The 13096-nt window shown below is 42.4% G+C and overlaps 1 protein-coding gene across 1 annotated transcript in view; it reads right to left on the bottom strand.

Annotated features, from left to right (window-relative positions):
* Nucleotides 1-219: 219 nt before the first annotated feature.
* Nucleotides 220-13096, bottom strand: part of CARD11 (caspase recruitment domain family member 11) — a 29921-nt gene continuing 17044 nt past the window's right edge. Inside the window, exons 13-24 of the mRNA XM_053957878.1 lie at nt 11226-11278; nt 10546-10678; nt 9881-10082; nt 9316-9442; nt 7999-8239; nt 7495-7591; nt 6340-6435; nt 5267-5399; nt 4544-4723; nt 3264-3388; nt 2316-2431; nt 220-1755 (exon numbers count right to left, since the gene is read on the bottom strand). Of these exons, the coding sequence (XP_053813853.1) occupies nt 1551-1755; nt 2316-2431; nt 3264-3388; nt 4544-4723; nt 5267-5399; nt 6340-6435; nt 7495-7591; nt 7999-8239; nt 9316-9442; nt 9881-10082; nt 10546-10678; nt 11226-11278 (1708 nt within the window). The 3' untranslated portion in view covers nt 220-1550. The remainder of the gene's footprint in view (nt 1756-2315; nt 2432-3263; nt 3389-4543; nt 4724-5266; nt 5400-6339; nt 6436-7494; nt 7592-7998; nt 8240-9315; nt 9443-9880; nt 10083-10545; nt 10679-11225; nt 11279-13096) is intronic.

The raw sequence follows: 13096 nt of genomic DNA on the forward strand, positions 1-13096 counted from the left end.
TGCAAAGACAAGGGAGCAGCTAATCTAGTGAAGGCAAGCAGGCCAGATGTTCTGTTTAGATTCCGATTGGTTTTTTATTGCCTGCTACTGCACATCAGCCCACAGCACTGAGATGGGGAACTGAGGATGAATGCAGAAGGAAAGGAAATTTGTTATTAAATGCATCTTAAAAGGGAGGGATATGGCAAGGAATGAAGGATCTAAGGACAATGGGATGGACTACTCTTCATCTGTAGGTCAATTTTTATTGCATTTCAGATCAGCAATTGCGTGAGTCCTTATTATCAGGTCAGTTTTATTGGATCAATTTGGCAATCTCAGTACAGCGTCTAATGTTGAGAGGGAAGATTTCAAAGACTGAAGAGATTTAGGAGTATAAGTCACACTCATGAGCAGTGGAACTTAAACTCTCTGAGGACTTAAGTGCTTTTGAAAATGAGACATGGTCTCCTCAGCCCTACACACACTTCTGGAAGCATTATCCCACGTGGCCACAGCGCAGCGTGGTGCCCGCCGGGCTCCTCGCTGTCACTCACGGCACACAAGTCAAGGACTGAATGGTTCACAGCAATTACTGGCTTATGAAATTCTCCTCTTCTTCTTCTAAGAATAGTCCCTCCTGTTGAGAGTGGGCATGTTGGCAGACAATGATGTTTTAGAGAAATATTTCAGTGAAGAAACAGAGAAACCTGTTGTCCGAAGAAGGCACCGTGGTATTTTCCATGAGTAAAAAAATGTTAAAAACTGAGAGATGTACAAATGAATATGATGCAGAGGCAGGGATAAACTAAATGAAATGTTGGCAGATGTGGAAAGATCTGATGTGCCACTGAGACAGTGAAGTCTGTTTTCCTGTAAGTACCAGGACTACAAAGGAAACCTGAAAAACTGTTAAATAAAACTGGGGTTTCAAAAGGAAGAGAAAATTTTTATTTTAGTTAATGCCAGGAGGAATAGCTATTTTCTTCTCTTTTGATTAAAATGGCTGAAAATGGCTGTGGAGAACCAGGGCTACAGAGCTGCTCTGGCCATCAGCAGTTGTGTTGCTGCTGCTCCCAACCAGCCTTCAGCTTCCTCAACTGGGTATGTTCAGAATCTCACCTCGGGGTGGGGTGTGGGGCACATCTCAATTCCACATCCTGCAGCCCAATCCCCATGCCTTATCCCTTTCAGATTCCACTTCTTTAATCTCATCAGAAATTTTGAATGAGACCAAAGAGATCCATATTTTGAACATAATAAATTACCCCAAGCTCCCTCTCAAGATCTTTGTCCTCATGTGTTAAACAGGTGCTGTCCCTTAAGAAATGCCAGTGGATCAGAAATTGCGGCAGTGGCCCCACAGCCTGGATCCCAGCATCTGAGACTCTGGCTCTTCAACACAGCTCCAGCCCCATTGCAGACATGCATCCTGCCAGCAGGAAGTGCCCTGCCAGCAAGGGTGAAACAGGAGTGAGCTCTGGGTACCGCGCCAGGGAATTCTGAGAAGCCCTGCTCCACCTGGATGTGTCCTTTTCTCACCAAAGAGCTCCGTGTTACTGAGGGCTTTTTTATAGCTGATCCTCATCTATCCAGATGGTTTTCCGCTGCTCTTCCCCGATCCTGTCTTTTATTGTCCGGATAAGATCCTCGATGCTGCTCCATGCCTCTGCCTCCACAGAGGCATAAAGGCAAGGCAGTGCTTCCAGTTCTTTCTCCTTCAGGCGGCACATCCGTAAAAACTCATCCTCGGTCTCCGGCTTCGGCAGCAGTTTCCTGCATCAAATGAGCAGACCAAAAATAAATGTCTTGCATTTTAAGTTAATCCTGTAGTCCCAGCTGTCCCATCAAGAATTTATTTTCTCCTAACTACTTACAAGCAATAAAAGCAGTGAAGAATGCAGCTACTCCAGGTCTACCATCCCCTTACCTCCATGCTGCCCCCAAGGAGAAATATTTGCTATGGGGAAACAATTTAAGAGGATTGAATGGAGGGAGAGTGCAAGTGTTTATGAGTTCTCTTCTTCCAGCTTGCATTACCTTAAGAAATGCTGTGGGAGTGCTGAGCATGGAGAAAACCACATTTTCTTCGGTCTCATCCTCCCACAATGCTCATTGCCACCAGTGACAGTGAAAGAGTGCCAGATTTGGGGAATTCCTGCTTTCTCTGGTTGTAAGATTTCAGGGAGGAGTCATGGGAGGAAATAGTGCACAAAGAAGTACTAGATAGAGAGGGATGAGGGTCTTTATTTCTCTCAGTGAGAACATTATTGGACTCAAGAATTATTCACTGAATAAGATGGAACATCAAATATGCAAAAGGTTTGACATGTTACCTGAACCTCTTGATGTTTTTCTCTGAGACTCTTATAAAGAGAACAATAGGATATATCTTGGCTTTGATTAAATCCTTTGTGCAGCTTATTCCAGCTTCCAGGAGACAATGCTTGTTCTAAAAACAAAGTCATAACAGTGTCACAAAGGAAAATTCACTGCTGTGGAGTCTCAAGATAATAATATCTATCCCTTATGTGGTGATTTGGAAAGCTCTCTATTTACCATTGTACTGATTTAAAACCTTTTAATCAAATATACATTTAAAGTCCAGCTCCTCCTACTGGTTTAAAACTAGTCAGTCAAGTAACAGCTGAGCTTAACAGCTTTCTAAAAAGGTTTAAAATGGAAGTGGAATGGTCTAAAGATGAAAAGTATGATAAAATACCAGTTTTACCTTAGACACAAACATACAGACTTGCTTTTTGTTCAGAAAGAATATCTATTGCAACTACTTGTGAGACAAAAAACCATCACTTTATTTCTCCTTTTTTTTCCATGCTGTGCATCAAATCTACTCTACTTGACATCAGATCTCTGTCTTGGGCATTGTTATCTTTGTTCTGTACACCCCTGCGTCTGGGTTTCAGGCTTCTCTTTCCTTTGTCTAGGTCCCTGTATCTCTTACTCTCTCGTGTATTCATATATACTTACGATATGAAAAGGAAATGAATAAAGGATGGAGCACAGAAAATGAAAGGATATTTAGCTGCATCTATATGGGTCATCACAGGGAATGAGGGAGAATATAAAAGGATATGGCTGAGGATGGGAAAGAAAAGCAAAAGTAAGAGCACGAATAAAAACCATTTGGGGGAATAAATAAAAATCTGAGATTGAAGGAGGGCAGGAGAGAGAACGTGCAACTGTAAATTGGTCAGTCTGATATACAGGACATTGCAGAGAGGTTCCCAGAGAGCCCAAGAAGGGACACAGAGCACTGTGAGCACCTTGGCAGCAACAGCCTCAATGTTGGCAGGTACAATACATTCGTATGTGTTCGGATTCTTTTCTCTGCTGAAGATGACAGTCTCTGTCCTTTGCTTCCTTAAGAACTCTTCCTTTGTTACAATATCTAGGAAGAGATGTGGATGGGGACAGAATCAAATTTACAGCAGCAGAACACGTAGAAAAGTATCCAGTAGTTCTTCACATGGGATGTAAGGATGGTTCAGGGAAGGAGAATGAGCAATGAATTGTCTTAACAGCTGCCTCATTTCTTCCATTGAATTCAATTAAAGCCTAATCTGATCACAGCTGAGCATCTCAGCTATATCCTGCACCAATGAGTCCTTGGGCAATTACTACAACACTATGAAGGCATTAAATTAAAACAGTAAATACGATTCCAGCACCTAATGTTATATAGTAGTAGTTCAGGGATGGAGGATGCTGAGAAGTGCTAAAAAAAGGTGGTCTCTTCAACACAGCATCCTAAAACAGGGATTTAGTGTTCCAACATTTGTGTTTAAAGTTTCAAAAAAATTTGGCTTAGGTTGCAATGTGTGATACTGGCCCCCTTGTGAATTGCAGCTCTACATCAAAGCTTTTGTTTTATGTTGCAAGACAGGGGATATTTATTATAATACTTAACTTCTCAGTTTCTCTGTCTGGATGACTGTAAGGCTGCGTACTATGCTGTGGGTATTCAATATTAGTGTAAAAATGAAACGTCAGCTCTGTTTAATGCTGGGTTGTATACAATCCTGCCCTGCAGCCATCACGGCACTGCGTACTGCTTTAATAGTAAATACTTAGCATGGAAGAAAATCAGTCTTTCCAGTAGATCAAATGCACAATCTTCACAGCTTGGATGAGACAGAAACCTAAAGTTGCTCTAGGGAAGATATTCCTCATAATAGCAAATACTAGAAACAAATTAATCAAAATTTCACATTGCCTAGATATGCAGTATGCAAACAGTATGCAAACAGAAAGAGCACTCACAGCATTTCAGTCTCTGAGGGGCAGCCTAGCAACCACACAGCATACACATGGATAATATTTATAGACACAGAATCTCATAACCATGTGTACTCGCTGTCTCAAAAACATTCAAATATCCCAGATAGTCTCAAAAAGCAGGATTTACAGCTACACATCACTCTGATGTGACTTGAAGTACCTCAAGCAACTCTCACATGTGCATTCCCCTACGTGTGCACGCATATATATGTTCATATTTCCAACACTGAGGGCTGACAGTCATGGCCCTCTCTTATCCCATTACCTGGCTTGCATATGTTGAATTCCAGGGCACCTCCAGAGTTGAGAAGCTTCTGCACCAAGGGCTTGGCCAGCATGGTGGGGGTGAACAGCACGGGGCGCCTGCGCTCGCAGTGGATGGGTCTCACCAAGCTATAAGGGATCAGACTGAGCTTCTTATCCAGCTCACTCTCGGAATCCAAATCTGAGCAAAGAACAAGACGTTTATCCTCTGGGTTCCTCTCCATCAATATTTGAAGAAAAAAAGGAGACACACATGAACCAGAAATGACATGGTTAGTCATACTGGTCCTCCTTCCCTTTTATTTGGGTTATCTTTACTATACTCACAGCACTATGATGTCCAATCTAATACTAAATAATTCAACTGCTTTTTGCTTTCAAGAGATTATTTCTTAACCTCTTCAACACAACATTTGCTTGGAGACTCTCTGCTTGTTAGCTTGACTTACTCCAAGTTAAATGTTTTGGAGCAAAAGGCAAGAAAGCACCTAGGAATAACTGCCAGCTGAACAGGACATTTCAGTGTTCTAAAGCTGCCTGTGAAGGCTTAGTGCCCCAAGCTCTTTTAGCAAAATCAGTTTTGGTCACAGCTGCTGTTGAACTTTCGCAGAGTGGACCACAAATGCAAGACCTGGGATATATTTCACAGCCATGCTGTTCTGTGGGTGTTAATGTAGGCCTTTGTGTCAGTACTATGTGTGTAAAGGTTTTTTTAGATTTTTACCTTCCAGTTTATCAGGCTGCTGCTTCTTCCCTTCGGATGAGTTCAGTGCCAGGCCCGAGGGCCAGCCTGTGACGATGCGGACCCGCTCATTGCTGTTCATTCGTTTGTATTTGTTCTCAGACCTACTGACAAACTAAAAAGGTGAACAAAAAAAGAGAGATTTGAGCCTCATTTCTTGCATTATTTACCCTCCCATGTATTCATCAGCCGACGCTCGTTACCTACGAGATCTGAATCACTTGTGTCTGTCAAAGACAGGACTCCATGGATCTGTGGAGTGAATTCTAAGACTCTTTAAATATCATAGATCTGTTTCAGAGCCTGTGTTAATCCCCTTTGGGATTTGTTATTTTGTTCTCTGCTCTTAAGAGGCATGTTTTCCCTTCACAAAGCTCCTTGCTATCACCAGCACAAGCACTGATGTGTATATCATACCCAGAGTATGTGCACAAATGTATCACAGGCTATACCCAAACTGCCTGTTCTTTGCTCTACCAGAGAGACTTAAAAACTCCCAAATGGCATCTTTTTACAGTCATTTTACATGAGAAATAGGCTTCATGCTTTCCTTCCTCATCCACCTGCCTATTCCTCTATCCAAACATTAACTCCTCCTCCTGTGTATTTGCTAACCTTTCCCAATCACCTTCCTTCACAAGGCTTTGTCTTTCACCCACACAGTCTCTGTTATGCTCAGAGTCACTGGCCCATAATTAAAGGACTGTTTTCTGATGGAGCCCTGTCTCAGAGACTTGGAGATTTGATCCAGCCCATTGGATTTGTCCTTATGGTACAAACAAAGCACATTTCAGCCTCTGACAGCAGATGTGTGGGATTCCTCAAGGCACATCCATAATGGAAGCCATGCTCTTGAAAACAAACACTCCACATCACAACAGAAAACACAACCCGTCCTTCTCCTTCATGCATTAAATCTCTTTTTGATAGGAATAAATTCCAATACAACCTCTAGACCTGAGCTGGGATTTCTGGGTAAATTAGGATAGCCTGAGAATATCTACTGTTCAGATCCGCTATTTCAGACATTGCACTGAGGATTTGAACTTTATTACCTGTAAAATCTGGCCCAAAAGAAAGCTTGCTCTGGATAGGCGAGGGCTGGTTTTGGGGTCATTCTGCAGGGCAGGCTCCTCTGGCTGCAATGTATTCTAGTGAAAAATAACACAGGAGGTTTTCTCACCCCTGCTCTTTTTTGCATTTTTTAATCATAACATTTAAGAAACAAAAGAAGCCAAACCAGATATTTTCTATTTCCAGTAAAAGGGATAGTGATTGATACCTATCCCAAACACAATGTTCTAAACAAACAGTGGGCGTAGCACGGCCTGTGCTGACAAACACTGCTCTTTCCCTGCTCTTCACATTCCTTTTACAGTCTGTGAACATTCCGTTCACAGACTGTTCTCCACACCTAAAAAAAGAGATAATTTCTGCACCAAGAAAGAGCATGCACAGCTTTTGATTTCACAAGCACCTCTGCCAGTGATCTCTGTCCCTTTGATCAGTGGGGCCGTGAGCACAGAAAGAATGTGTGACACTTAACCTTGACTAAAATCAAGCACAAGCACTGTCTACCTGTCTCTGTAAAACTCAGAAGTATGAATCTCTCCCAGACTCTAAAAATAACTTACGGTAACTAACACACCAGGAAGGCAGTTTTAATTATGTAAAAATGGAATTTTGGGGTCTAAAATGCTTTTAGTGATGGAAAAGGGAAAATTTGAAGGGCTGTTGTGTGCAAAGGCCTGATAATCCCAGTTCTTTCCACAGCATCCAGGCTGGAAGAGACAGGTCTTTCTAAAGTGGGACAACAGACTCTGTGGTTTAGAGGCTTATTCACAATAGGAGAGAAATAATTCTGATTATTAACTGCAAGGACACAGCTTCTTCCTCCTGTGTACATGAAGATGCATTAAATGTTTACAGGTAGAGAAGCATGAGAAGGGTGACTAACACACAGAACAGAGTTTGGACTTTTAAAGTGTAGTGCCTCCTAGCTGGAAGGGTTAATAGTGAGCCAGAGCTGGGTTCATCCCCAGGGACAATATTATTTAAAGCAAACAGAAGGTGCCCATTGCCTGACACAATCAAAACCTATGGAGAGCATAAACAGGATTTTCTGTAAAATGATGATGAAAAATGAAAAATGAAAAATCAGTAGCAGGGGAGTATGAGGTGTTAAAAGGACTTTGTTTGTAGAGACTTACCCGCAGGGCTCGAAGGGTGTTGTAGGAGTTTTCTGTCTCATCTTTGCTTCCTCTGTGCATCAACCGCTGCAGCTTCACCAAAAGGAGTTGCTGGGCTCTGAAAGAAAGGATGAAATCACACAGATCACAATGTTTTTGAAACCACTCACAAGAAAGCTGGATTGCAACGGGTCTGTGCCTACAGAAAAGATTAAATAGAAATAGCAGTGAGGATTGACTGAACAATGCAGTAAAGGCAGGAACAAAACAATATGAAGAACTGCAGTGCAGTTAAGGATTAAAAGACATCCATGGAATAGTTGCATATGATACTTTTTGAGGGACTCCATTTTTTCAGGTAACATCTGTAATCTCCATTCTTAAGTTTTATAGCTCTTACTACAGTTTAACATCAGACTTTAGCTCAAAATTTAAGACATAGACACCTCTTTCCTTACAGCAGTAATTAAGTTCCCTGTTTCTAGATCCCTGCTCTCAGTAATGGTCACTCAGTATCACTCTCACCTGCTGTAGCTGGGAATGGTCCCCATCTCCAGGTCCCTGTCAGTGAAGGGATCCACCCTGGCACAGCGCCACTCACACCTGCCCTGGTACATGGTGTCAAGAATGTGGACGATCTCATCACATTTCACTGACAGGGAGCAGCAGTCCAGCTGGCTGGAGATGTTCAGGTTCAGGCGGATGTGAAATGAGTCCCCCGAGGTGATGAGCCCTTCCTCCAGCTCCGACAGCAGCTTGCGGTACCCTGCAGCAGGGGGGGAAGGGGTGAGGCAGGATCTCCTACTCTGCTGCTGCTGCATTCCCACAGCACGAACTCCTGAGGTTCCTCTGAGAGAGGTTTGTACTCCCAGAGTGCTGCTTGCAGTAGTTCCAGCCAGATCATGGGCCTGCACCTCAGAGATACTGATGGGGCGCTGGCTCAGGGACAGCCCATGCTGCTGCTGTCAGCTCTGTGGGAATATTCTCATTATAATGCTACTTTTAGGTAACTCCATTCTCAGTACTCCCCCCATGACCTGTGGAACAAAGAACTTCTCAGCAAAGACACAGACACAGCTATAGCTCTGCCCTCTAAGTACCGTGAGTTCTGCCACCAATTTTAATGACAAGCTATTCTCCTTATTATTAGCTGTAATTGGCACTCCCAGAATCTATAACATGCTTTATCTGCAGTTAAGTGATGCTCAAAAAATTGCAATAGTCTTTCCTACAATTGAAAACATCAAAGAAAATCAAAGGCATGACTTCTTGTGTGATCTATGCAGCTGAAATTCTCTAACCAGCATAAAAACATGAATGCCCATTTATACACACCAGTAAAGAATGGATTTTGGAATGTAATTTTTGATCCATAACCTGAAATTATCATTATAGAACCTGAACACTAAAATCAAATTCTATTCGCCACACATGAACTCCAGCTGTTAAAGATAAGATAAAGCCACAAAGGTAATAAACAGGGCAACTCCATCAGGTAAATGCTAAATCGACCAGCTGGATAAAGATCATTCAGCTCACTGCATTGTATTGCAGAAAACTGTACATAAAAATAAGCTTGAGTGTTGTTTCATGAGTCATGTTGCTATTGGCCACCATGTAAATTTTTCAGACTCCTGTTGACAAGCACATGTTTTTTTTTTTTTTTTCTTGGGCACCAGGCTGAAAGCTGAAGCAGTTCTACAGAGGAGCTGTAATTAACACCGGTGGCATGCTCCAGATTTATCCCAATACAAAGGATATGCTGGTCCTGTCACTCTCTTCCAGACAAGTTGCTACAAAAGCCCTGGGACTACTTGAGATAAGAAATACTTTTGGTCTTACCTTCATGGTTCGATTTATACTGGAGTGTTACTGGACCACTGCATCTCTGAATTGTCCAGTGAACTTCTTCCTTTGTGCAAGTATCCAAAGGAACACTTTGATTTTCCCCTTTAATGCAGCCCTCCAACTAGATATGAAAGAAATATTACTCTCTAGTGCAAGTTCAATCTCTGAGTCAATGAAATCATTTTTTTTTGAAGTGCCATGATGTTTTTCTTAATAAACAATGCAGGCACCTTGTTACCAGAGTGTAGATTATGTCCTAATTATGTAGTTCTTTTTCTCTCAAATTAGGAATGCTAGCAGTCGACAGAGCTGCAGCACTTGCACAATGCCAGGCTTCCTTGGGAGTAAGAAGTGCAGGAATAGAAATTGTTGGGATGTTTTTTCCCCCCTTGGAGGCATTTGAACAGGGAAATGGTTTGGGAACATTGGCAATGGAGGGAAAACTGAGTAAAGAGAAACCTGGCAGAAGCATTGTTGAACTTGTGCTCATGGGATGCCAGGGACAGCATAGGTGGGTGGGCAGACACCCAGGGCTGCTTGGTGACGATGTCATGCTCACCAGCAGGATCTGGTGTCCCTCCCGAAGGCCAGCTTTCTCTGCAAGGGAGCCTGTCTTGACAGAGCTGACGAAGCTGCCTCTGTCATTGCCCCCGAGCAGGGTGATCTCTGATTTGAGGCTGTCCCCGCTGAGCGTCACGCGCTGGATCGTGTGACACGAGCTCCTGATGCGGCCCACAGACGTGACAGAGGGACGGAACGGTCTGTGTCCAGGAGAGGAAGGGACAACTGGTTATCCCACTCTGGGTTAAATGAATGCATGAGAAATGAGAGATATACAAATAAACTTCTAGCATTATCAAGCACTAGGATCTAAGGACTTTAAAAGAAATCCTCCTCTTTACTGCACAAGTTCTGGAGAAGAGCATCTCTGAAAACTCAGTGTATAACAGTTCTCCACTCAGCAAGCTCTTGCAGCAAGATAGCAACATCACAAGGAGAAATTGAAGCCTTTAGAACATTTTGTCTGCCTTTAAGTTTTTGAATTTTCAGGCTGACCATCATGGTTTTACAGAACATGAAAGGACTCCAAGATAGCGTTATACTGCTGCCACCATAATCACTCCTGCTGCTATAACTTCAGCAACTAATAAATAAATACAGAATTTATACCACAGCACCCTTTCTTCTCAGTCTCTAAGGTAAATAAATTGGCATCTCAAATACCTTTCCAGAGAGAACTTTCTAAATATGGAGTTGACATGCTCAAGCTCATAGGCATCCAGGCCTTCTGACTGATGAGAAGAAGAGGAGGAGTGCACTGAAGGAGCTCCATGTGAATGCCTGTCATGACTGTCATCTGGAAAGAGTAACAAGAATGATAATGGGTCCTAGATAAAGTGACAAAGATGGAAAAGGGGAAAATGAATTTTAATTGATCCCAGCCAAAGCTGAAGTAGGAAATTCTTCATGCAGAGGTATGATTCATGTCCACAGCACATGGCACGAGGAATGCCACTCTCATAGAACAGAAAGTGGGAAGGGACCTCTGGAGACTCTCTAGTCAAAAGTCAATGCAGGGTCAGCTCAAGAAGATTGCTCAGGACTTTGTCCAGCTGGGTTTTGATATCTCCAAGGATGAAAAGTTTGGCTAAAACTCTCTGGACAACCCTGTTCCAGTGTTTGACCACCCTCATAGTAATAAAACTAACCATTTTCCCTCTTAGCTCTTCAGGAATGTCTGCTTTCCCCTTCTCACCACTAGCCGACCCTTTGTTTCCTTGATTTACTCACAGGCTGTGTGTCCCATTTACTTAGAGCAGGGCTGGTTATCTGAGTCTCTGTAGCTGGGGAGCTGATCACATATGAGCTCATATTTCAATTTTACATGATATCCTCTTGCTTACCATCCATCTCCAAAGCATCACATCCAAAGCTGTCATTGTCCTCTTCAACCAGGCTGGAATTAAAAACAAAGCATGACATAATGGAAGAGAGAGAAAGCTGAACACTTTCAAGCTTTCAGATTTCCAGCTTCAGTAGATTTCATTAAATTCTGAAGGAGGAACTTCTGTGAAAAAGGAAGATGTTGGAGGTGTTGCATCAGCCAATGGTGCAGCTGCAAAAAAAAATAAGTGAGTAACATCCTTGAGGGTCCAGGGAAGATAAAGAAAAAGGAGATAACATGTGTCAGCCAGCATGGGAAGCATGTGAAACAGCAAGAAGGTTCAGAAGGAAGAGCTGCCAACAGCAGTGAGGGAATGGAGATTTTGCTGAGGACAACAGGAAGCTGCTGACTGATGGTCTGGTGTGTGACTCACACCACACTTGGTTCAGCACGGAGATAAAGGGCTGCACCATGCCTGCTGTGCATGCACTGCGCCATGGGGGTTTTCCACAACAGAGCAAAAAGCCAGAGGTTCACTGATGGACAAAGTGAATGCAAGGGAAGTTACTGAGGTGCAGCAGAAGAGGAGTAATTTATCTACTTGATTTAAAGTACTTGAAGCATCTTATAGCAGTTTCAGGGTAGCTCTCATGGCTACCCAGGTACCTGCAGTACAGAATGGCAAAATGCTCCAGGCTTCTGCACAGGAACTGCCACAGCACTGGTCCCAGCCCAGCTCCCAGTGACACAGCCTTTCCTGCAAAGGTCACCAGGTTGGCTGGCCTTAAAGCCACTCTAAATTCACCAAAATTTTGCTCTTACAGGGGTATGGGGGCTGTACAGCCAAGTGAGTTATCTGTCAGCTTTACTAGAAGGACTTCATTAAAGCATGTCCTTTGGTTGCAAAGCTGTTTAAAGAACAGCTTGTTGTTTTTCTCATTCAAAATGATTTGTAAGTCTCCTGTGGAGCTGATATTCCTCATATTTGGCTTCAGCTGAAGGGTGAATTTTTGCAGAGATGCAGAGAATCAGCTTTTTTTTACACCATGCATAAGCTGGGAAATAATGTACCTTTTTCTACATTAAATGATGATCTCACCTTTTTTTCCCACACAAATTAAGAAGAGATGAACTGTGAAACCTGCAACTTGGCTTGCAAACAGCAATTATTCTGGATTATGTTCGCAAATAAGTTCCAAAAATTTATCATGCTAATTATAAAGTTATAAACTACACTGAACTTTTGGGCAGGCTCTTGAGATACTTGACTTTAGTGATTATCAGCCCAACAAAGTAAGTCTCCATTCAGACCTTGTTCCAGGGTACCTGTTTTTTCCACATGAAGAATATCTAATATGAGGGAAAAATTCAGGTTTCAGTACAACTCAGTCTTCCAATGCCTTAACACATGGAAAAGAATACAGTCAGTTACAGTGAAATAAGCCCACAAATTGAATAATCTCCATGTAATCTCTACTGTGTTCTGTAATATACTGCAAATATTGAAAAGTTCAGGCATGTCAAAGGCTTCTCAGGCACCTGAAGCACAAAACATTCAAATCATTAATAAAAACCCCCTTTTCTCCATCTTGAATTGATACAACACACTTTAAAAAGGGACTTGGAGGACAATGAAAGAGAAGCTAAGAGAGACTAAAATAAACACTGCTTAAATCCTCAGTAGCCTAGAAAATTATGTGGAAGAGCCAGCTGAGGATGTCCTCAGTGGAAAGCTGTCTTGCAAAGCTGTCCAAAGAGAGAGGCAGAAGGGGCAGTCTGCCCAAGCTCAGATTGTTTTGAAAAACATAAAACTCTGAATAAAATTCTAATAAAGATTATATATTAAAAAAAAGATCTAGTAAAGATCTAAACCCTCAACATATATTGCTT

The sequence above is a fragment of the Vidua chalybeata genome, chromosome 16 (assembly GCF_026979565.1).
Source record: "Vidua chalybeata isolate OUT-0048 chromosome 16, bVidCha1 merged haplotype, whole genome shotgun sequence".
NCBI lineage: Eukaryota > Metazoa > Chordata > Aves > Passeriformes > Viduidae > Vidua > Vidua chalybeata.